This window comes from Argiope bruennichi, chromosome 9 (genome assembly GCF_947563725.1).
Source record: "Argiope bruennichi chromosome 9, qqArgBrue1.1, whole genome shotgun sequence".
Taxonomy (NCBI): domain Eukaryota; kingdom Metazoa; phylum Arthropoda; class Arachnida; order Araneae; family Araneidae; genus Argiope; species Argiope bruennichi.
This window is the reverse complement of record NC_079159.1, coordinates 103229707-103256694: the sequence shown is the minus strand read 5'-3', so window position 1 is coordinate 103256694 and position 26988 is coordinate 103229707. Positions and strand designations below refer to the sequence as shown.

Sequence of the window (26988 nt, the reverse complement as noted above, 5' to 3'; positions counted from 1 at the left end):
GAAAGAATTGGGTAATATCTATATTTCCAATACGAAGGTAAAATATGAACTATTATCTCAGGGCCATTTTTAATTAAAGATAAAAAATAAAAATTACAAAAAAATAATTAACTGTTACTTGTTAACAATTATTTCTCGTCAGTTCACGTATATATTTGATCATACTTGTATCGTTCTTTTTAAAATGTACTGAGGAATGGTGCTGGGTTGCAAGATATTATGGCTTTCATTGGGGAGTTTTTCAACATATTCTTTCCTGTTGGACCCACAAACAGTTATTTGTTCTTTAGTTTTACTTACAAAGAGCTTACGGGTTTTCAAAATTTTACAATGAAAAGGCAGTAACATTTTCAACTGCGCTGCAAGATTGCCTTGACTATTTTTAGATAATCTTGCATACAAGTTAAGAATTTCAATTTTGTCTTCAACACTCAAATCAGTCTTTATTCTTATTGCTTTGGGTTTTGCGACTCACTGGCAGGCAAACAGTTTATGGTTGTTCAACAGATTTCAAGCTAAACCTGGTAGCGTTGCAATTGGTTAAATCAATCCAGATCGTTTTAGTTCAGACAAAAGAGTATGAATCGGCAGAGAAAAATACTGGCAGATGTTTCCTCAATAATTGGAATAAGAAATTTCACGAACTTGTTAGATGTGATCAATTCTCTATTTCAAAAGTCATTACAATAAATGATGTAGTGACCACATTAAAATAAGATTTATATAAATATTTGAATACATAGATTCGGGACCAGAGATTTTTGATAACAAAAACTGCAATCACATCGTTAAGCGGCGTCCTCTGCATCTTGGATTATTTGAAGTCTTCAACACCTCAAAAACTTCCAAACAAAGAGATGAAACTACGATTATAAGGCAATATTAAAAATAACCATGATTCTGACAGCATCTTACCATGTCCACCTCTTGTTTTAGTTCGTCGAGGTCGGGCTTGCCCTTCTTGCCGCCGGCCCCTTTTGCCCCCATGGCCTTCTTCAGTACTTTAGGCTTGCCGTCCGGAGTCTTGCCATCGTCGGGAATGCTTGGTGTTACAGCCAATCGGAAACTGTCGGATCGCGCTAACTGAAAAGACAAAAAATATTCTGTTACAAACTTGCGAATTTTATATCTGAACTAATCAGTTATTTGTAACGTTTATATAAACGGGAAGTTACAGATTTACAGAGTAGTTTATGAACAAAATTTCTAAATGATTTTTATAAGCACAATTATTATAAATAGAATTTTTTAATAGTCCAATTAAACAAAAGAATGGCATTTACTTAAATCTGAAATTTAGGCCTGTGCAATTTATCGCCCAGAGATGAATATCTGTTTGTCTATCATATTAATCTAAAACTTTTGTTCATTTTTGATGAAATTTGACTCACGTGCTCTTCCAAGCAAAAGGAACGTCAGTATCAACTTTTCGAAATCTAAAAGTTAATTCTAATATTGGCTAATTAAAAATTAAACAAAAAAAACTATATGACTTCTTCAATTATGTAGTATTAATCCGAGATATATGGAGATTAATATACGTTTTATAAGTAATAATATCAAGTGACCGAGCAACAGAGAGGAGACATGAAGATTTTGATCCTGAAGTTATCAAAATGAAATAAAATAAACATTCGAAAATATTTGAGCCGAAGGAGAAATGGCAATTTCAATTACAGACTTCAGTAAAGTGTTTGAAGTCAGATTTGCAATATTAGTTCGGCATCTGACAGCTTTTAAGAAGTCGGTAAGTTTAGTTTTGTTGCATTAACGTCAAGTTTTAAAGAAACACTAGGGCTATTTTGGGACCGCGTAATTTTGAACCTCAGCCAGATGACGAGGACGACACCTGAGCAAAAAAACCCTCTCCAAACTTCCACACCATACCAGCGGCAAAGGAGTCGGAGATAGAGACATAATACTCAGCGTGCCGATAGGAAAGAAATATTTTAAAAAGGAAGAGATCTATTAAATAGAATATATAAACCAAATAGTAACAATAAATCCGGACGAAGAAAATAATGTTGGAGAAAGATGGACGAGACTGTTACTGACAAGGCTCTAATTAGGCTCTTTTCTTCCTCATCGCAAGCGGAATTAGGATAAAGCAGTACAAAATAAAAATAAATAGTAAAGGCAAAAGGGTGGTTAAAAATATAGCCTTCTTATACTAAGGTATACCTTATACCAAGTACTTTGCAGAACTTTTTAATTTTCGTATACCACGTTTCAGATCTCTCTAAGTTCGAAAAACACATTCTTGACATCATATCTGTTTATTTGTCTGTGACAAAGATAATTCAAAAATGTCTTCAGCAAGCTAGATGAAATTTATGTAAAGCTCTTAGTTCTTTAATATCTTCAATACATAAGTCAAAATTCATTAATAGATTTATTTAAATGAATTAAGCAAAGGAAGACAAAAAAAAATTATATTTAACTCTGGTATGATAACTTTTAATCAAGTGCTCCTTCAATAGAAATGTAGCGTCAATTTGATTCCCACTCTAAGATTACTCTTCGAGATATTGGCATATTTAATTAAACAAGAAATATTTTCAATTCATTAAAATGCAAATAAATGTTTCAGAGTTTATGTTTCCGCATACAAATCTAAGTACACGTTACGTATTACAATTTTTTTAAATATAGGAGTTCAAATGACACTTTCAGTTGCTTAGTGGTAGGTAAGGCTAGTAAAGACGAACAGGTCATTTTTAAAATTAACCAAAAGCAAGTATATCTGTACTAAAATAAAATATAAATAAATAAATACAGCAAAAGCAAGTTTGCCATAAATATAATTAAACCCTGTATTGCTATCCTACAAGTGTTGTAAATCCAAAAACTGATTTTCTTGTTTGCTGATAGAAATAATTTTCATAATATTATATATATATATATATATATATATATATATATATATATATATATATATATATATATATATATATATATATATATATAAAGAATGAGTCTTTTTCGTTGACCAATATCAAAATATTTAGGGACACAATATTGCTTAAAATCTTCAATATTTTCAATTTTGATTTAGAAATGTACACTCAACAAGTACAAATTTTTCAAACTTAAAGCAATGAAATTCACAGACAAAAAAAAAAAAAAAAAGGTTAAAAGAATCAAAGGCTGTCTTTTATGTTTCCTTTTTTTTTTCTTTGTCGTCTAAAAAAGACATATAAATGACAATTACAGACATAAGAGTCCTACAGGAATATTATTGAACCGAATTCCTGCACTTCATTTATTTTCTTTACCAATGTATTTGATTATTCATTCAAAAAAAAAAAAAAAAACAGAATGAGGAAAAGGCAGAAAGATTTCAAACTGTCATTGATTGTGTTGAAAAATCAGCCTTTTTGCAAAGACAAAAAAGAAAAAAAGGGGGAAAATTTTAATAGCTTGAAATAGTCTGTTTCCGCAGGTTCAAACCGCTTCCAACCAGTTCCAGAGCTAAAACCGTTGGTTTCCTCTCTCTGTACGTAGCTCAGAGGAAATAATTCGAAACTTCCCTCCGCCACAAATCGAGGACACTATGAATAATGAATGAACTGCACTCTGGTCATTGAATTCATTAAATTAGACGGACTGAAACTGACCTTTCTGTCTGGTGAAATAATTTCATGTATCAAGTCTTGTTGAAGTCAAAAATTAAAGTTTTTAAGCGGCAACATCAGAGTAGGAAAAAGATAACCTAGAAATTAGAGTTGTAAATTATATAATAACCAATTTAGTTAGTTCGTCAAAAGTAGTTTACAGATAAATGCATATTTCTTACAACCGTATATTTATTATAATTGGAATTAAAGAAAGGCAGAGGGAAACAATTTCTAAAAAATGTTCACTTTTAAAAGAATATTTATAATACATAAAACTATATTAATATACAAATTCAAAAAAGATATCATTAATTCTTACTAATCATTCAAATTATGGCATAGAAAATGCTACTAAATTGAAAAAAAAATCGAAATATACAATAGAATTCTTTATAAAAAAAAAGTAAAATAAAATGTTTTTAAATCAATAATTGGTGTCTTAGAGAAGTTGTTTGCCGTCTAGAACCACAAAATACCTATATTGCCATTGGGCAAATATTTTATACGAAAGTGAGTTTTACACTAAAATATTATACATGAAAGAATTTTAATTTCAAAAAATGTCGGGTAATATCAAAGAATAAAGAAGAAAAAAATTCCAGTTACTTTCAATAAAGAATAAAACTTAATGCAAACAGTTTTAAAAAACTCACTTGCATTTGGTATATTGAAAAGAAGAATTTATTTTTATTACATTCTGCTTTTTAATCCCACATTTATAAATTCATTAATAATAAATATTATCGAATGCTGTAATAATTTTTTCTATTAAATTTAATATAATTTTTATTTGGAGTAAAAACTAATCGAGTCAAATAATTGATAATTACTCTAACAATATTAAAACTGAATACAATAATTGAAAATATATATACATAACAGCAAAACGTCAAAATTAGCATATGAGAAAGTGAATAAAAAAATAAATAAATTACAAACATGAAATAAATAAATTATATAAAAATGCATAGGTTCTATAGGAAAATTTTATTTTGGCGGGCTTTATCAGGCTTTGTGGAGCCTATATGAGAAATAGGTCATTCTCGAAATTTTAAATCTTTTAGAACTCATACAAGCTGGAATTTTAAGTACTAAAAGACATTTTGATTAATTTTTTAATCGCCTCGTATATCAAGTATTCCTATGAATGGATTCATGCTTATCGAAGAAGAAACAGAAAATGTACAAAAATTGAATGTGAAAGATTCATTTTTAAAACGGAATGGTTTCATGACTTCAAAATAGAAACATGAAATTTCAAATCAAATGGAATCAAAAGATGTATCAGATAGGGAATTACTAAAAAAAATTGCTGAGTAAAATTCATGGAATGCAGCTAAAAAAACATTTACATTGCAGATGAAAGTGACATTTTATATCATACCAAATCTGCAAGAACTATTCTCAGTCTCAAAGATGACAATTGTTAAAATGGTAAGATAGCTCCACTTTTTTATTTTGTAAAGAAAATGATGACTCCTCTAATCATGAAGAAGTCAAGGAAGCCAAGGTGTGTTGAAAATATTTCCAAGAAGTTAGGAAGTCCATAAAATAGCATAGCCGATTGCTAATATTTATGGTTAGAAAACATTAATCACAATACGAAAACACGCACACAAAAAAAACAGCACAATTATGTTCATGAATTTGTATCCTGTCGATCCTCACATGATTTTTTTTTTTTTTTTTTTTTTTGCAATTGTACAAATGATTTTCTTTTCATTGAATTGTAAGAGAAAATGGCAATTCTAAAAACTGGGAATTAAAAAACACACACACATTAGGATGCAATACAGCAAGAGTATCAAACACACACTTAAATGAATCGCACCAAAATGGGAACTACCGGCGGAAAGATGTATATCCTCATCCTAGCAGGGAATCAAGTCAAATCTGAAACAATAAATCGTGCTTTTGTAAGATGAGAGATTTTAAAACTCAAAAGTCGATGAATGTGATATAAACGACAAAAACAATGTCAACAAAAGAGATAAGGAAACTATGACCGTAAATGAAGAAAAGAGAATCTTCAGAAAGCAAGGACCATTTTGAAGAAATTTGTGATTTATCATACCGATATCATGACCCAGAAGTTACTCACATATGATGAATTAATAGGAGACAAACTATGAAGTGATAATTTAAGCGACGATGAGGAATGTGACGAAGTTATTATTAATATTTTTTAAAGGCCCAATGGATTCCACTGAAAAACTTTAAATTTAATTTGTTTGACAAACCACTAGCGAAAAGCAATCGATAAATTTAACTGGATTCTTAATACTGTATTTAATATTCACACACAATAAAGATGTGAAAGTTTTTTTTTCTTTTAAATTAAATGGCTACTTACATGCAGATAAAATATGTAATTTAAGAAATGTATAATTATAACTTAAAGTATGCGATTTAAATATGATTTTTTTTTATTTTTAAGATAATATTTAAATTTACAATATAATTATTGCAAATATGCATTATTGTAATTCTGTAAATCTGCAATGTTTTTTTGTTTTTTTAAATGCTGGGCAGACATACACTAGTAATATCTTTTAAAAAATTACTTTAAAATGAATCTGTATTAGAAGTACTGAATTAACAATAATAAAAGTTTATCAAAATTACTATTTCAACCTTTTATTTAACAGTTCTCATTCAACCTTTCCATTGATACATCGTTTAACGACGTTTAAATGGTGCTTCATTATCGATCGAAAGATCAACAATTGTGTATTCCACTCCGTTTATTAATTTTATATACACAAAATACGATTTAGAAAATGAATCCAATTCAAATATTCTTGTAAGTTTCATGTTAGGTGCGCTCCCGGTGGAGTTCACATTCAAATAATCAAAACAATCAATAATTTTGCAATTGCCTTTTTAACAATGAAAATAAAATAATACGATCATAATTATTTTTTATTTTCATATATTTTTAACAATAAATGAATAAATATTCAATTTTATTTAATTTTAAATGGTATTTTCTTACTACAAAACGTTTTGAAAATTATTATTTCCATGAGAAAGTAGACAACTTTTACTTTCGCAAACCAGATGAACATTTGCATAGAGAAAACATTACACATTTTTGAAAGCAATAATTAGTGTCAGTACTGCATTAAAAAGTTGTGAGCGAACGGAACTGCGAGAAACATTCAAATAAACGAACAAAAGGTCGTCGATAAATCAACTCCCATAATCAAACTGACTCTTATGCAATTGACAAACAACTTCCAGAAATTTCGAATGCACAAGCGCCTGAAAATGCGTAACCCAAGACCGGTTTTCTTCAAACCCAAGCCAAGATACGTTGCATCACATGACACCAATTTATCTTGCCACCCTATTCGGGGAAAAGGCAAAATGAATCCATTCTTAAAAACTATTAACTAAAAAAAAATTCATTTCAATACTTGGGAAATGCACATCTTTATTATGGCAAAATAAAGAGCTCTGAAAACAAAAGACATCGTTTGATAAAAGTGATGACTTTGAAGGATGCATTTGCAGACAGCCTTCTCCATTCTTTCAGGAATTTTCAAAATTTCTATTATTTATTCGCAGACGATTTTTTTCCAATCTGTTGTAAGTTAAAAAAAAAAAAATGCCCATGGATGATTTCTCTTTCGCTCTCTTTTACTTTCAAATATATTTGCCGTTTTGCTTCACAGCTCTGAAGCTGATAAGCCAAAATTATAGGCATCAATTCTGAAGAAGTGAGATAGGGAATAGAGCAACAGACAAATATGCATCTGGGAGAAAAATAATTGATAGTTTACGCTATCAAATTATGACGCATTATTTTTCGCTATTCAACTAAATCACTCCACCTAAAAATTTCTTACTTTAGTTCATGAATAAAATTCATCTTTAAACTGTTTCATGTGTATACCATCTTATAATCTGAAGCTATTAATGCATACGTTTTAAAACAAAAGAGCTAAAACTAATAACAGGCAAATCGTTTGCAATTTCTCTTTTGATTTTTTTTCCTTGTAAAACGACGTTTATTATTTTTTTTTAAATAACAGTAACAGTTTTAAATGAATTTTTAAAGGCCTCAATAAAGGAGAGATAGATTAAAAGATCGCCAAGCCTTCTAAAGCTTAGAAGGAAAAACATTACAAATACAGGCATTACTGGAACATCTCACAGATTTAATATAAATTGACAAAAATATTTTGAATTAAAGATCCAAACGCACAGCGGGGCCGTCTTGCAGAGCGTTTAGCCATTATTGGCAGTAATAGTGGCGAGTTTGGCATAGTGAGAATTAATAATACTTTAAGAATAAGTAATTAATAGACTTTTTATGGGTAATGACAATTCGCAGATATCGAATTGTCATTATTTAAGGAAATTCGATTATTATATTCTGTACACAATAATTCTAGAACAGAATGCGTCGTAGTCTTTTTAAAAATCAAATTTTAAAAAAAAAAATAGTTAACAAAAACACACTTTTATAAGGCATACTTGGAAGTATAATTTCTAAATCTTAATTATGTTTAACTTTTTAGTCTTTGATTGACAATTCATTGTTTTAAATACACAGCGATCATGAAATAATTCTTCCAGTTTGAAGACACCCTCAGTTAATAGTAATGAAGGGAATGACATCAAATTTTATATAAAAATCATGGAAGCTATGGGACACAAGTTGGGGCGGAGGGGGAGAGAAGTACAGTAACGTTAGATGCAATAGCTTGCACCAGTGGTAGAATAAAGCATTGAAGTAACCAAATGGACTCAAATGTTGACTAATGAAAAATTATTTTCTGAGAGTTTCATACTATATGTTATTTATTTATTTATATAGGTAAATATCACTGATTTCTTTAAACGACTCGTAATTTTTTATAACATGAATATTATTGAAATTTAGCACAATTAATTTTACTGTATTCATTGTAGTCCAACTTCGTTCCGATAGCGCCAAAATATCTCCTATTGGTGACTGTTGTTGCAAAATATTTTCAGGGGGATCAATTTTTCCATGCTGTCTATAGACTGAATATGAAATTTGAGTTCATTCCTTTCATAATTTTATTTAGACAGAAATAAAATAAATTCAGTAGAATTAAAATAATTTCTGACAGAAAATTATTTTATGGGGAAATCTGTAATGTGGAATCATATTTTTTTTTCTTCTTAAATTAGCTACGAAGTGATGCCACTCCCAATCTCAAATTTAATTAAATTAACCAATTAACCGATCAATAAATTCTTAAAAATTAAAATAATGTAAATGAATAATTAAAATGATGTCATTATAAGTACTCATGTATATAAAATTTAAATTATCTGGCACATCAGGAGGTTAGAGCAAAATAGATTCTAAGATTCTATTTTTGTAAACATGATACAGGATAAAATTAAATAAAGGCGTTAAAAAATGTTTAAGAGGGCAGCATTCCATTTTATGTAATAAAGCAGATGTCATAATAGTTGAAAAAGCTACAGGCCACAGCAGTTAACAAATTAAATGACCTATTTATAGCACATTTTACGGTTAATTGTTCTTCTTTTTCTTTTCTTAGTTACCTTCAGTGGGGAATTTAAAATAAACTGCGATGATAAAATTTTCCATTACGAACTGAGATTAAGATTTGAATTTCGGCTCATTATTTATTTTTACCATGGTCAGCGATCATTAAAACTTTATAAGTTTATGGCAGAATTTATTCGAATTTTAAATAAGAGAAGCTTAACATTCATTCATTCAGAAAAATTCGTATTTGACTTGAATAGCTAGAGATAAACTACTGGAAAAAAGTTTGTCTCTAAAATCACGCTTATTGACCGACTGAGACCAATTAGTGGGATTTTAATCTTGTAAGCACTTTAAAGTAAATCATCTTCTGAGTCTAAACTTTTTAGGTCGAAAGCATCATCAACTAAAAAGATGAAGAAAATTAAACGATTTAAACCATTTAAATAATAATCTACATAATACATTCTAAATTAGCAGTTAAATTGCTGTTGGATATTATGTAGCACAATAACATTGATGGGTGAATGATTGATTTAATTGACTTTACAGTCACACATTTCAGATTCAAATAAATAGTTAAAGTACACTGAAAAAAACTTTTGTTCCAATTAAATTAAAAATCTAGGTCTAAACTTTCGATAATAATACGGTAGCGATACCGCTAGCAACCTTATTTTAATTAGGAATTAAATTCGTTTATTCTTGTTATTTCAGCATTTTAAAACGGGAAAATAGCACACAAAATTAAGGAAAAATCAAAGATAAATGACAACATTTGTTTTTGAAAACTATTTATTAAATTTAAACAAAACTGTATAGAAAGATTTCCTTTCCTAATCAATCTCATTATTTAAATGACGAGTTTCATAGACACAGTCTTCATACTGTAAGAATTTTCAACTATCTAAAAATTTTACTGTGTGATTTCATATCGCACAGCTTAAAAATCTATTTAAATATAATAAAAATGTATAGTTACAGCATTCAAAAAAGTGAAAAATACCTTTTTTAAATTAAAATATTATAATAATAATGAAATTCTACCATGTATTTTTTTACTGAATACCGAAATCTTATACCGGTTAGTCTCCCAATGGATTACCGGGCTAGTTGGATGGATATTCTTTTCCTTAAGCTTGTTCGAAATATTCAATTAAGTTAAGGCTTCTCTTAGGAAGTATTTGGTATGTTCCCAACAGAACGAAATCTAAACACCTGCGAATAGCATTGGCAATTGAAACACATTTCCCGCGCAACAAGAACATTCTCAGAATTTATTTGTCATTATTTTCTTATAAATAATATATATATATATATATATATATATATATATATATATATATATATATATATATATATATATATCATTCTTCTTGTTGAGTAACAAGAAAATACAAACGTAATCGATACTCAACAAGGTAGATAGGATCTGTTCCAACGAGAAGTTAGAAAAAAATGAGTTCAGAACTTTGATTCCATTTATTTCAATAATTATTCTTTGCAACGTAAATGATAATAAAGGGATAAACATCTATCTGTCTAAACAATTTATCGTTAAAATTTTTTTCAATGCACTTAAATTGCATATACCCTCTTGCAGTTCCATAAACATCTCTGATACATGGTAAACAGCATCATTTAATACAATCACTGCAAAATTACCGAGAAATATTAACTATTATTAACGATTACTCTCTATTAAGCAACCAATACAAGAAGAAATAGGTGAAAAAAAATGAACCAGGAAATTCTGGAGGAAGATATATCATTCTTAATTACAACACAGACAGTAAGTTAACAAACAGTCTAAGATAACATAAACGAAGTTAACAGAAAAGCTCTTTAATTCATAAGCACTTCTCACGGTGGCCAAGTGTTGACCCTGATCTTAATCAAGGCAACTGCCAAACGAAACAAACAAACAAAAAGAAATCTAATTAATTTGTCAATCAAGGGAGAATTTGCGACACTGACTCATGGCGATAGTTTGCCAACTTCAAGTAACCCTTGTTCTCCACACTAACACGTGTTCATTTCATTGACGTAACCGTCATCGTCGCACCCTGATCACGTGAACACAGGATCTGGTTTTAGTATTCTCGTGAAGGGGGAGGGTGAAGGGAAGACAGGAACGAAAACAAAATTGGCAGAGTGAAACATGCCACCATCAAAGCGATTTAACGCCGGGATGTGTAAAAAAAATGGTCAAAGTAAAGATTTCACATGCGGAGCAACAATGTTAAAAGTGTTCTGGTTAACTTTTTAAGAAGAAATAGGTAAGAAAAAATTTATATAAACCAGAATATTCCAGAGAAAACTGGTTAATTGATTAAAATAGTTATTCATGCATAATCACAACACAGTTATCTGCTTTTTAGAGTCAACGCCAAAAGGAGACAAAATGCATAAGCCTGAAAGTGATTACGATCGCCTGATTTTCCCAGTAGTGTCATGAAAATGACAAAAACCAACGTCTAAACTGAATGTCGAAAATTAAAACTAGTAATTTATTTCTTCATCAAAACATTATATAAGCAATGGTTGTGATCAAGTCTGTGTTTAATTTTGCTGCAAAATAAAACTAACCGTCTTCAGCGACTGTCTGTTCGCCCACCATATTTATAGCATTAATTTGATCATTCCAACCAACTTTTATAAACTACATTATATCACACCATGCAAAAATATTATTTTAAATTATACTTGTACAGTAAACATTGAGAATTTTGATTGTTTAAGCCATGCACTCAAGCAAAGTGGCGATATTAATTGGTAAATATAATTAGCAAAATCCACCAAGTTGCTAAGATTAGGGGAACCCCAAAATTTTATTTTGCAAAATCTCTCAAAAATGGAGGAGTTTAGGTAAAGACTGATGAATATATCTAGACATCATAATGTTCATGATAATAAAATGAGGCAAAATTGGTGCCTTGGTTGGGGAACTCTGTCATGGTTTATTTCATTGTACATTCTCTGTAGAAGAAGAGAATTTTTGAGAATTTTTTTCCGAAAATGACGAGTAGAGGTAAGGAAGACGACCGTTCATGACTTATATAAGGGTCATAAGGTTCCACATAAAATTAAAATTGGTAAAATCAAATTACAAGTTGGGGAAGAGGGAGCGGTTCTTTAGTTTTCCTACTTATTTTAAATATATAGGGTGAGTTTAATCTAACATGCCAAACGTTTGAAGTTGACAGAAGAACCTATGTGGATCATGAAACACTGCAGCAACTTTGTCATATCTCTTACTGTTTGTAAGCCATGGTGGATAAATTAGGGGGAGGGATACTTATTCTGTCTTTCGTTTGTATCACTGCAATTGACGTTCTTCAAAATCAGCATAGTCAAAAAATCGGCAAATGAAAAAATGAAATATATATGTAAATCCACTCAATATGAATTCTTTCGGATATCAGTCGGTTTGTTTGCACTGTGCTGTGTTTTAAAATGTAATAATGCTACTTTTCTTATTTGGCTTTAAAATTTTCTTTCTTGAACCTAACAAACAGCAGATGGCTAAGAAATTAATATCAAAAACAAAAATGGAACTTTACGTTTTTTTTTTTTTTTTTTTTTGAATACTAACGACGATTTCTGTGATATATATTCAATGTAAACGAAAGAACAAATTTCTCCTGAACAAGAACACTGATGAGGTTCATTGTAGGTTAAAGCTAATGGTATGAACAAGTGTTTGGTGAATATTTTTGACAGATTGTAAGTACAACGGCAATATCAAAGATTTTGGAGACAATTCGATTTTGCTTTTCACCAAAATTTCGGTGCTTGTAGCTCGGCTTTACATTAAGGTATCCAGATGAAAATCGTGTACACTTATAGAATTTTTCCTACTCTATCAAAATATATGCTTGCTTCAAATGTAGGTTTCCAAAAACATTTCAAATTAGGCTTTTTTCTCTAATTCATAACAAATTCATTTTATTTGCGATAACTTGCAAGTATTAAGGCAGGGTTGCTATAGTCTTCTATTATCTACATGGGCTCTCCTACCATCTGCTTTCGTTAGGCAGATTAGGTGAAACTCACCATGTATAGATTAAAAATCTTTGAAAGTAAAAAAATGCAAGAGAAAGAAAAGTCTTCACTTTTGGAAATCCGAGAAGGAAAATATTTTTGTAAGAAATTGAATAGTTATTTACACGGCGCTGCTCAAGATAAGAAAAAAACTATACCCGTAAGTTTTTCTATAAACATTGTCACTAATATTTTCGACCAAACATAAATTCCTTTGAATCCCTTTTTGCTGAAATAAACCTTTCAAAAACAGCCAGTAAACAGACTTTTCAAAGATCCAATGGTTCAGAAGCAGAAGTATTTGCGATTTTCCGTAACTGCAATGCAAGGCAGGTGATTCCATAGGCCAAATTTTTGTATCTTAAACTGAACAAATATCGAACACTAATTCCATGTCCACAATACTTTAAGTTTATAATCACAAATGAATCATTTTTATAAAACCTCGTTTTGAAAGAACAAGACTTTCTTCCAGTCTGTATTTTTTCAGCCTGAACTTGCACATTATATTTTTCTCCATTTTCATCGTTTTCGATCAGCTTTTCTTTCAAAACTCACATCAAGCCTGCGTTATTGCTCTCTTGTTGTATTCGTTCTGTGTTTCTTTTAACATTTACTTTCAGCTAGAAATGTCTCTTTTGGGCAGCTTCTCACTATCACCAACCCACCTTCCTTTCTGAATCTGTTCCGCTTCTTTCCATTTTGTTTTTCCACTTCAGATACTTTGATTAGCATTCTTTTGGCAGCTGAACATACCAATATTTGTCAGTAATATCGATAGCCACAAAGGTCTTTAACTCACATCTTCACAACAACTACTGAATTTTATTAAAAAAAATTTCTCCAAAAATTCTTCTTATTGAATAGTAATTGTCATACAACACACGAGGAAATCGAATTATAGGATGCCAACTACTTTAAGAATAAGATAAGATCTCATTTATAGTTAATTCTCTCAAGATTATGAACTCACACCAACATAATTTCTGGTGAAACAGAACTGCCAATATATATATATATATATATATATATATATATATATATATATATATATATATATATATATATATATATATATATATATATATAAATTCGTTACACATTACTGTCTAATTCTCTAATATCCACTTCACATTTTTTTTTCCTTTTATACTGTAATTTAGCTGAAACTTTATTTCCCTCTTAATATTATTCTTACGTAAAAAGCTTCATATAGATTCCACAATAAATGTGTAAATGAAGAACAATTTTAGATAAATGCATAAAAATACTTGTACCTAATAAGTGTTTCGCATTTATTAGGTAAATATATTTTTAATGCAGCTCTTTTTTCTCCCAACAATACTAAAGTCCGTAGGTTAAGAATCTATCCGCACAAGAACTATGTCAATCAACTGCAGTGCATCGAAGATTTACCAAAGAAAGCAAGCCTCCTTAAAAGCAAGACAAAAAAAAAAAAAAAAAAAAAAAAAATCCAATTTTTTTCTTCCATATTTTTAGGTATCACAAGAAAAGATGGCAGGAAATAAATAACACAATGATAGTAATTTATTTGATCTAATTAAAAACATAAAAATAATTTTCTTATAATTATGTTTATGTTGTTTTTATTTTTTTATAAGAACATGTTGTTCATTTAAAAAAATGAAAATTTATCGAAAAATAAAAGAAAACAATAAATTAAAACACCTATTAGTAAGCATTATTTATTTGGGATATGAAAATAAAATTTCGCCTTAATAATAATGGAGAATTTGTTTAACATGTTTGCAGAAGACGGATTTCTAGGACAAACTTGAAGAATCATTTCAAATACATTTTATTAAAAGGAGGACTTTCTGAACTATATGATGATATAAAAATTAAGTTCTCCAAAGAGAATACATGCGGAAAATATGCAAATAATAGTAAAATTAATGAAACAGCCCCAGTTCACCTTTTAGGATTAAATAAAAAATAAATCAATTTTTGTAATAGTTTTTAAAGCTTAAGCTTCGGCTTGTTCTATTCCATCACTGTATGAAATTTCGCTCCAGAGCGTCAAACTATCTGGACATGCACAGCGATGATAAAAGTCAAGGTTGAACACAAGTCAGACATTTTATACAAGCATATTAACTCCTTTTATTAAATATAAGCATATTAAATATCTTTTCAGGTTGCTATATGCGGAAATTAATCCATGCTACATGAAATGCAAGAGGAAATTCTTCATTATTTCTGCCGGTGTATGAGGTTTTAATTTTTTTTCAGCAATTGAAACACTTTGAATTAAAGCAACATTTTGTTTGCATTGTCATAATAATCTCTTGTAATCAATATTTGCCATTGTAATCAACAAAGCTTTTATTGGTATGAGTAATTTAAGAGCAACTAATTAGTATATTAATTTTTTGTCTTTGGCAATTAGCTGTTCGTCGTCTGTTGAAATCTTTAAAATAACTGACAAAACCAAAGAACAGTCTCCCAAATCACAGTCTTAAGTCTAAAACTTGGATATTTGTTTCATAATAATGGCATCTATCTACATAGTAAATGCTCCACTGTTGTCCATTAAAGCCCTTTTCGAGAGAAATCTTTATCTTCTGCGGAGACTGAAGTAAAAAATTTACAAAAAAAATAAATTTTCATACGAATATCATCGCGTAGAAAGAAGTGTCATCTCCTACATTCATCTACGAACATACAAAGTTTAAGGCTTCTATCTACAAAAATTGTGTAATTAAATGTGCATAATATATATAAAATATCTAAATCAATAAATTTGTATCCGATAAGATATTAAATTTTTTTGCTCATTGACATTTTTTTCGCTATGGCGGCTGTGCAAAAATTTAACTTATTTTTTACTTCTTATTCTCAACCTCTACATAAACAAAGTATTTTCACACATTTTGGCACTTTATTTGATTAAACATTGCAAATGGAAATGTATGTCTAATTGCAATAATTAGAAAAAAAAAAATGCTTGCTCCATTTTTTGGGGGACATTTTGTATATATTATAGTTATAAAATAGGGATAACTTAATACATATACATAGGGAATACCAAGGACTGCGTAAAAGCCAAAGCACTAATCAGGAAAACGCTGCCTATTTTATCGAATAACATCAGACACAAAAGGTATGATATTTAGTTAACCCGAATTCACATGATACCAATAACAAGAGAGCTTTCCGTATTTATCACAGTTTCGGTCATTGGAAGAAACTTAACAAAGAAATTTTAACTGCATCATTGCTATTTTTCTATTGGCAACATTGTTATTTTTCTGTTAACAGTATTTACACAATTGTTAAGCATTATCTTTTCTTTACTTCTAAAATAACAACTAAGAAAATAATTTATATATAATGTGATTCACTTAATAAAAAATAATCACAATAAGTCAGTTCTGTTTAGCATGAAGCAATTCGATAAACAAGCCACAAAACAGTCAGAAAGTTATAAATGATTGCGATAAATTCTAGCTCTGAACAATTACACTTCAAAATAATTCATGTGATAATTGCGCCAACATAAATAAATCTTCATAAAAAGCACTTTCTTTGACATCAGTTAATTAACGTTCGACCAGGAAATCGAACAGCGATAAACATTCCTTTTACAGCTTAAAAACCTATAAATACTAAGATTTAATATTCTTAATCATTCAAAATAAAAGTATTTCCTAGAGAGTAAACATAGTTTTGCGGAAATTTTCATTGGGACAAATGCACCATTCTTTAAATTACTTTTTAACAAATATATTCTCTTATCAGAATATATATCAACGCGCGCATGAACTTTTGACTTCCTATGTTGGAAGAATTTGCCGTCTGGAAAAGGAACCAATACGCGACAGTATGTGTTCGAAGGTCATGATTATTAATTAGTAATAAGTTGTTCTCTTAAAAAATGCATTTTATTTTATAAACACAACTATTTACTAAGTAATCTCACTGCCATGCCATTACTTCGTTCATCAATTATGTTCAGAGGTTAAGAATCTTTAGTTCAAGAACTCCGTGACACTTCCCTCAAATCGGCAAATCGAGAAGTTCTTCTAACAGCTTCCTAGAGAAACAGATGTACTACAAGCATGTAAAGCACGTACTACAACTTTATTAATAAGAAAACGTGTGGCAGGCGGTTCATACATTTTTTGGGGGATAGAATTCTGGGGAAAAATGTTCCTAAGTAAGACATATCATATCCCAAAAGAAACCCTCTTTCGTAGAGACCAAAACAAATAAAATTTTGGCAGTTATTTGAGAATGACACCTGATAGAGTTAGATCAATTAATCTGAGGGGGGATTTTTTTTTATATCATTCTACTAGAATATTATACACAAGAAATTTCACGTCCTTTTTTACATAAAATAACCACTAACCAGTAAAAAATAATAGTATAATAAGTTTGTAAATGGTTATCAGTAGAATAATTAATTCGTCTATTAATTATTACAAATGTGAAAATGAATATAATTATAAGCACGACTTTCTTAGAAAGTAGTATTTAAGGGTAGACAAAGAATCACAAATTCAAACGAAAGTACAAATCTCAACAGCTAGAAATCTACGTAACGAATTCATGAAAATCTCATTAAAAAAATCAACAAATGTAAAATATTGTTGAAAAGAAGCGAAAACAAAATGATAAACAATGGTTACTTTTCTATAACAAAAATATAAAGCACCTAAATCTAGAGAAAAGAAATACAAATATTCCTATCTCCAAAGGCAGTTAATTACTGGCGTTTGAAGCGAAGGCTACCCAGAATGCATCGCTCAACCCAACACAAACAAAAGATACAAATCTGGCAATACAGAATATGTTTTGCCGAATAAAAAGGAAAGTAACCAACTCCTTTTTCCCTGACGCAGCTCAAATAAGATTTCACACAAAGGATCATGGCACAAAAGAGAAACGAAATTTCTTCCGAGAGGTAATCCGATTGCTGTTTCTGACGCCGCGAAAGTTGCATTAAATCTCCTCTTGATCCAAAATAGGATGTGACAGAAAGAAAAAAAAAGCAAAATGCAACAAATAGAAAAATCTCGAAAGGCAATGGCCTCTCTCGACTACAATGCTTCACGGATAAAACAAAATAGCTGATGAACAAAACGACATTGCATTAAATATATTTCAGTTAAAATAATAATTTTGTACATTCGATGGCTTATTAATAATTTGGAAATATACCTTCATTCATTTTGCTTCAGTGCAATTTAAATTCGCTTTTGATAACTTAAAATTCATTGACATTCCCTAAATAACTTTTTCGTCGTTTTACTTAATCAGCAAGTCAGAATATTTTGTTTGTTTTTGTTTGAATGAGGGGGATTAAGGGATTTTTAGCTACAAAGGCTGCCATCCCAGCATTCAACAATATCTCCAATTAATAAATGTCAAAAAATTTCAAGTGTTGAAGGAAAATATGAAGACACTGTTTATCTGCAAATGCTTTGCTCGTGAGTTGTTTAAAATTACAGGTTGAAAGAGAGTTGAGGCCCAACTTCGACCAGAGGCAATGTCTGATGCTTGAGTATTTTCGGCAGTGCAGTAAGATATGATTCAAATTATTCAGAGTTGCATGTTTCCCAATTTGGTTGATTCGACAGGTTAAAACGATGTAGAAGGTCAGGTGTAATTAGTGTTTTAGTAGAAATTCTAACGCAAATGATCTCTTCTATTTTTTGTCCATTTAGCAATATTTTTTATGTCTGGAATTTCTCCAAGATTTTCACAATATTTGTTCTGTCTATAGCTGTCTGTTGTTTTTCTTTTTGAGATTTGTTTGATGCGTGAGATGATGTCTTCCGATGCGATCCATTCAATGCATGGGCTGATTTCTGTTACTAATTTTGCGATCAAGTCCACTTTTTCATTCCATAAAAGTCAGAATAAAAATAACACAAATAAAACGCTAACAACTAATCTTGTTTGTTTTGTTTCTTGTCTTGTTTTATCTAATTCACGGAAACAGTGCTATGCAGCCGAAAAATTATATTTAAAAATTATTTTTAAAGGAGATAATTTCGATAAAAAAAGAATTTAAGAAAGTTCATAATAAAGGGAGGGCATAAAACATATGAGAGAGCTCCAAGTCCTGGTAAGAATAATCTTTGGTGTAAAATGCAACATAATTTGGTGTAAACGTGCATTTTGTGTAAATCGCAATCAACAGCACGGAATTTCAAAATACTCATAAATCTAAGTTATGATATTTTTCGATCTCGTACTTTTAAAGGAATTAATAGATTGCAGATAATGGAACATCAAAATTATAGTAAACTGACAGTATAATTACCGATAAAAACTCACATGTATTAATGCAACGTGCTTCATTAGAGGATCAGGCAATTCTATATCAAGAACAATAAGTTTAATTAACCCTTGAGGTGATTTCATGTCTTTTTTTTTCACTTTCTTATATACAAAATAAGGAAAGTATCACAATCATCAAAAAATTCGACGAATCCCCTTGATTCAGACTATGATGAGTCCTAAAATATCACTTTTACTCTCTTGTACATGAAGTATTAACAGAGTATTGCAATCTTTAAAAATTATCTCCACGTTTTAGATCTCCCTCAGTTCGAAAAACATATTTTTGGAAAAAGTCTGTCCGCAACAAGATAATTAAAAAAAGCTCTGATATAGACAGAAGAAATTTAGAATATGGTCTTTACATCAAGTTTGTAGATTCCTGTCAAATTTTGAGCAAAATGCGTTCAGAGAAAATCTGCCTGTCCAGATGATCGAATGTAAGTTAGCATGATCACTTCAAAATGAAAAGAGCCAGATGAATAAAATTCAGTACACAGATTAAACATATATAATTGTATAAATTTTGAACTATATCCAACAAGAAGTTGAACATCTTTCGGTTATATCTTCAGAAGTATGTAAACGCGATGATTAAAATATATCAAATTTGGTTTGTCATTTTGGAACTACATTTGTAGTTCTTAGTCACATTTTTATTTCAATCAGTTGGAAAAAATACAAATTCGATTTTCGGTTACTATTAACTGCATGCCAGGGATTAATCTCCAAAACAATTCGCCAAAAATCATATAAAAGATTCAGTAAAAATGCTAGATTCGCACCAAAAATCTATATTTCATAGTTGCTGTGCCATGTATAAGACAAGATATTCCCTACCTTACTTAAGGTCTGTAATTTTTTTTGCTTGAGAGGAGAATGGGGCTAACACCTTTATTAGAGAGTATGCAAGAAAATTTTAAGGAGACCAACTGAAATCATATCTATCTGACAAGACAGACATGATTAAGACAACGCTGGAAGGATGAAAGCAGGTACGTGGCTTTCTCCACCGGAACTAAATTTTAAACAAACTTGTCAAAGAAAAATAATCAATCGGCCTGTCCACAAGTACAAGGACAAGACGCTTCACAAAACGCAACGAACTAGCTGAATGACATTTATTGATTTGCAACTGAATGCCTGCCTGTTTATGGATATAGCAAGGCGATAACTAAAAAATAAAAATCAAGCTAAACAAATGAAATACAACATGCAATATTTACAACATTGCAAATTTCTATCCAAATATTTTTCCATCCAATTTGCTGAAGGTGGAAAAAATGTTAAGTGAAAGCTCTCTCCTATGCTCTTATATAACATTATGCAGGTATATTAGGAAGTCGAGTGGAGATAGCCCCACAGATTTTTCTTTAAGAAGCTGAGATAATATGCAAGAAAAAAGCATGTGCACAAAATTTTATTTATTTCGTCCAGTATGTTAACTAAAGGGAGAGAGAATGCCTTAGATGCTCTTTAATAAAAAAACCGTTCAGATTTTTTATTTTCTCGTGTACGTAGTATAAAGAAAGTATAGTAATCGTAAAAAAAAAATTAAAAAAAAAAATAAAGCGAACTCCAGATTTTGATGAATTTCCACGTTTTACATCTCCCTGAATTCGAAAAATACATTTTTAGAAAATTTCCGTTGATCTGTCTGGAGATTTGGATATTTTTATCAATTTTTTTTATATCAAATTTGGAGAATTTTTGTCAATGTTGAGTAAAATCTGTTCAGAGAAAGTCCGACTATTCGAATATATGTTAACGCGATGACTACAAAACGAAAAGAGCTAGGTAGATAAGATTCGGTACACAGATTACATTCGGCACACTCGCATTAACATTTATAGACATTATCAGACACCTGATACATTCTGAGCCAGATACAACCATGGGTTGACTGTCTGTCGATCTGTATTTTCAGAAACATGTAAACGCGATAATTCAAAAACGCAATGATTTAAACATATTAAATTTGTTATGAAATTTTCTGACTACAAGTGCAATTTTGTGTCAAATTTTTGTTTCAATCGGTTTAGAAAAACGTGTCTAAAACACAAATTCAATTTTTTGTATACTATTAACCGCACGCCATGAATCTTGCCAAAAAACTCGCCAAGCATGACATGATAGATTCAGTAAAAATGCTAAATTCAAGCCAAAGTTTAATATTAAATAATCATTGCACACCAATATCATGTAAGGCGTTCGCTGGCATGACAAGTTTATTAGAGAGTATGCGAGAAAGTTTTGAAGAGACCACTCCCACTGGTTTCTTAACATTTCCCTCCTTTTCTCCAAAACAAAATAATCCAATACACGAATGAGCCAACAGAAAGAAATTGCTGCAAGGCTAAATCAGTCTACGGGAAGGGGGGATAGGTTACGAGATTATTCTCCGGAAGACAGGAGAAAAAAAGGTTTCATCCAATGTGCCACGAAAGAGCAAGACAATCGTTGAGTCAACAGAATGAAATAGTATATATATATATATATATATATATATATATATATATATATATATATATATATATATACCAGAAGCTCGTAAATACATCAAATAAAACCACAGAAAAGCAATGAATTACGCTCACAATGAAACTCTCGTAAACAAAGATATGCAGGATGTTTTGGTTCAGATAGCGATTCCAAACACAGTTCAACAGCTACATAATACCGAACACGAAACATAACACTGAAATTCGAGTACATGAAATAATAATAAAAAATAGAAATTGCTAAAATAATTCATTGCAAGTTAATCTAAAGTGAATCATGTAGTTTATTTAACCAAAAAATGAAAACTATGAAACATATTCAATAATACACATTAAACTTCAACGAGATGTACCGAATATATCTGATAGCTATCATATGTTTAAGATTTCTTAAAAGTTTAAAATGATTGTTATTAGAGTATGATATAAAATAATTTTCATAATTTATGTATGTTTAAAGGTTTCAAATGAACTTTCACTAACAATGGATGACCAGAAAGGTTCAGGGTTCTCTATCTGAACTCTATCACGTGAACTAATCAAATGCTCAATAAAAGTATATCATAATACACTTTTAAGTATCCAAAATTTTAAAAGGGAAATCCTCGGACCTTCCTTTATCTGGGCAGGGGGGGGGGGTTCTCAAATCCCAGGACGATTCTCCACTCCTCCAAGCAGAGTATAGGGGTGGCCTGCAATGTCTGGCTAACATGGTCCGCATAATTCTATAGGTCGGGAACTACTGCTTTTGCAAGATGGTAAATTTATACACTGATATCCTAATTTTCTTTAATAAGAAATAACACTCAACAAAATGTTTTTTATTTATATATTATTCTTTGTTTATATATTATTTATGTTTAGATTCTATTCAAATATTATTCTTTGAACAACGATCTAATAATAAAGTCAGATACTAGAATTTTAAGCACTCGATAATTCAATAGTAAAAAATAAGGGCACGACATAAATTTAGAGAGAAAATAAACATATTTGCAAAATGATAAATAAAGATATAATAATTTTGTTTATACTGGTTTTATGATTAAAATGAAATAAATTATGAATAAATGCTGCATATTCTGAATTTAACATGAAAGATTTTATTAACTAGGTTCCACATTCCATACTTGTACCTAGGCTTGAAAATTGAAGTGCTCGGCTCTAGCAAAATTTTCAATTTATTAATTAATATCATTTTCAAGACTATTAAATCTGCATCTCCAATCTGCATGGAACAGTTTTCCTTGCAAGTATCAGATCGAATTTCCATTAAATTATTGATCATTTATTTATTTAAAGTTATTTAAAAAATAAATTATTTAAAAATAAAACTTTAATCGTTATCACGGTTTTACAGAATATATCAATTACGGAAAGTCAATTTAAATGACCATTTCCATTAATTATGGCGCATTCACTGCATTTTCATGGAAACAAAATAAAGATCTGTTAAAATAAAAGAAAATTGAAATCCATCTTCCACGAGTATTTAACATCGTAACTGAGAATGATTACAGGAGAAACGAAAATAGAACATAGCTAAAGAAGCATGGAATCGAGCTATTCAAATACAGTAATTAGAAAACATCATTGCAACGGTAAAAATAAATTATTTTCGCAACGTAATGTCAGAATGACACACTAAAAATAAATTTAGCATGCATTTAGCAGAATGATTCATCTGGGAAGAGGAAAAAATGTGGTAATTTCAGCTTTTCAATGAATGAAAAGATTTTGATGATAACGTTATCAAATAAAAACTTGGATTAAATGCAGCAAAAAAAAAAAAAAAAAAAAACTGAGTTAGATCTAGAACCGAAGAAAACTTCAGATTTTAAAGTTGTAAACGAATTCTTAATAGTAGCATTTTATATACGAATAAATAATTCATGCATAAATGAAAATAATATTTTTAATACCTTACAAATTTAATTAATTTCTTTAAAAATTAAATTAAAAAATAATTTAATAAGCTAAATAATTTACAAGCATAGCCCATAAGAATACCAAACGAATCATTAAAGCCATAAATATAAAAAAATACACTAAGAATGTTACAGTTCAAGCTAGATAAGAGTTTTTATAACATTATCTTAATGTGCTGACTAATAGGAAAAAATCGCGCTCGCATGAATAATGGAAAGGTTTCCCACAATGGCGAGACAAAACAGTAAGGAAAAAGCAGAACAGAATGTTTATGACTACTTCATTATAATAAGTGTTGATTGAAAGCTTGTTTTGTAAATTATGGATCAATGTAGAGTTATCTAATATTGCAACAGCCTTTAAATGAAAAAGATAGTGAATTTAATAGGAGCAGACATATTCAAGAGATATTTTATATTTAAAAGAAAGTAATTATATGGAAATATATATAAATATCTTTTTAAGCTAGAAGTATATATCTAATTATTTTGTGGATAAACAATGAGCTAAGTGAAGCTTAAAATGTTATTTGAAACATAATCTTCTGCATGTGCAGTAAGTAATCGCCATTTGTAGTTATCACGGATCACTCACTTGTACTGAGCAAAATATAGCAGAGCAAATCTCCCATACCGAAATGCATAGAAAACCTGAAGGTTTTAGTTATCCACAATTATCTTGTAGTGGTTCATTTCAATGGCCGGTTGGAAAAGTCTATGGCGGGCGAAAGAGTCGAAAATCTCAAGAACCTGGTCTCTCTTAATCGTATTGTTACGAACATGCGATGCTACTTCCCAGCATAGCTGGCTCCATAGGAGGTCCCAGAACTTGACGACAAACTTGCAGACCATTTGGCGCCTTGGTGAGAATTTGGCGACTTTGGCGCCAAAATAGATTATACCCGAAACATCGAGAATTTTCCCGATCCGTCGAGTAGGAACGGAGTTACGCCTCGAACGTTCCTGATTGGCTGAGAGGCTTCTAGCCCTGCCTCCTGAGACCTATAAAAGGAAGCACCCGCAGCTGCCTGGCAGCGGTGAATTGAGGAGAAGTCGGAAGCGACAGAGCAGAGTAGAGTGAACCAGAGTCGTCGTCGTGAATTGAGATTAGTGGTGTGGACCGGTGGTGAATTGAGTTACGAACCAGTGGAGTCGAAGAGTAGTCGGAAGCGAAAGAGTCGTCGTCGTCGTCGTGAACCAGATCGGAGAGAGTAGTCGTGGACCAGTGGAGTCGTCGTAGTCGGAATCGACGGTGAAGAACTCGTCTTCCAGGGACTAGCGGAGCAGCGGCGGAGTCGAGCTGCTGTGTATACTGTTGTATGCTGCTGCGTATGCTGTTGTATGCTGCACGTCTCGGCAGAAGATAATCGTCTTTTGTGATGTATATAGTTGTAGTCTTTGTGCTGTCCTGTGTGTCTTCGTGTAAATAAACGTCGTTATTCATTTTCTACTGCCGCCTGCTGATTGAGTGTTCTCCACACCATATAACTCCCACTATCCAAACGAACCCCCGGAAATTTCGTAACAGTATTGTATTTGAGCTCATCTTCTTTTACTTTGCACTTTAAGAAATTCAAGTCAATAAATGCCATGCTGAATCTTTTGATGAGCAGAACCGATTTATCCATGGGATGTTTAATAGCTCCCAAAACAGGTTCATCTCGATGACTTGGTAAAGAAAGCTTGGAAAAATGAAATATGCATTAATTCTTGTTAATTCTATTCGTTATATTGATTTTCTGTTTCTGAGTAAGACGAATAACGCTATATGGTTTATTTTTAATTTCTGTAGTAAAAACGAAAGTACAGAAAAAATATTATAATCGTCAAAAAAATTCCAACTTGAGATTTTGAAGCATTTCATTTTTCAGACTTCACTGAGTTCGAAAAACACATTTTTGGAAAATATCTGTCCACCCGTCTATCTGTGACAAAAATAAATCAAAGACGCTTTGATATATGGTACATGCTCAACACAAAATGTGAAGATATGTATCACATTTTAAGCTAAATCCATTCAGAAGAAGTCTGTCTGTCAGGCCGTTCCAATATAAGTTAACACTATAACTACAAAATGAAGTGAGATAAATGGATAATATTAAGTACCCAGATTTGACTTTTATAGTGTATATACGAGTCAAATTTTGATCCCAATCCAACAAAGGGATACCCATCTATCAGTTTGTACCTTTATGAGCATGTAAACTCGATAATTCAAATATTTGATGATTTAAATATATGAAATTTGGCATGTGAACTACACGTTTGTAACTACAAGTGTAGTCATTTGTCAAATTTTAATTTCAATCGGTTGGAAAAAACGTGTCTAAAACATAAATGTTCAGTTACTATTAATCAAATGCCAGTGATTAATCGCCAAAACGCCCGCCAAAGATCACGTTAGATTCAAGTCAAAGATTCATAATTCGAAACTAGAGTTCGCCAATGCCATGCAAGGTGGTCTTTACCTTACCTTACCAAACTCCACAATTTTATGCAGGAAGAGGGGGAGGACAAGATCTTTATCGGAGCGAAATGCTTCCACTGGTTTCTGCTATCTTTGTATTCTAAAAGATTTGTATTTAGTATTTGTAAGATATTTTGGATATGCAGAATGGATGCACGCAATGTAAGAAGAAACACAGTCTGGTGTTTTCACTTCATTACTTTTCGATAAATGCTGAATAATCACAAGGCATTGTCAGCATGTGCATATCAATTAAACTCAATAAATTATGACAAGCCTTTCTACTACAATGAAACATTATGAAAATATATCGGCAAAAATTATCCATATGTTTAAAATAACTGGCAAAAAAAAAAAAATCCAACCACTGGGGCCGTTTTGTCACTTTTTATTTTATATGAAAGATTATAACCCTTAAATACATCAATAATGGTTGTCTGTGCTTCCCACCCTTCAGTTTTCCAATAACATTACTTCATCATTATCTATGGAAAATAACCTTGAGACGTCCCCTAGCCACAAACACTATATCGATTTCAAAATTTTATATGAAAGCTCTGATTCCCCTAGACATGTCATCAACGTTCGCTTACCTTTCCCTTTCAGATATTCCAAAATGCAG

The 26988-nt window shown here is 30.6% G+C and overlaps 1 protein-coding gene across 2 annotated transcripts in view; it reads right to left on the bottom strand.

Annotated features, from left to right (window-relative positions):
- Positions 1-26988, bottom strand: part of LOC129984515 (sodium/potassium-transporting ATPase subunit alpha-like) — a 95206-nt gene that overhangs the window by 44759 nt on the left and 23459 nt on the right. For both annotated transcript variants that reach the window (XM_056094409.1, XM_056094408.1), the window contains exon 2: positions 916-1083. In XM_056094409.1, coding sequence (XP_055950384.1) covers positions 916-1083 — 168 coding nt within the window. The remainder of the gene's footprint in view (positions 1-915; positions 1084-26988) is intronic.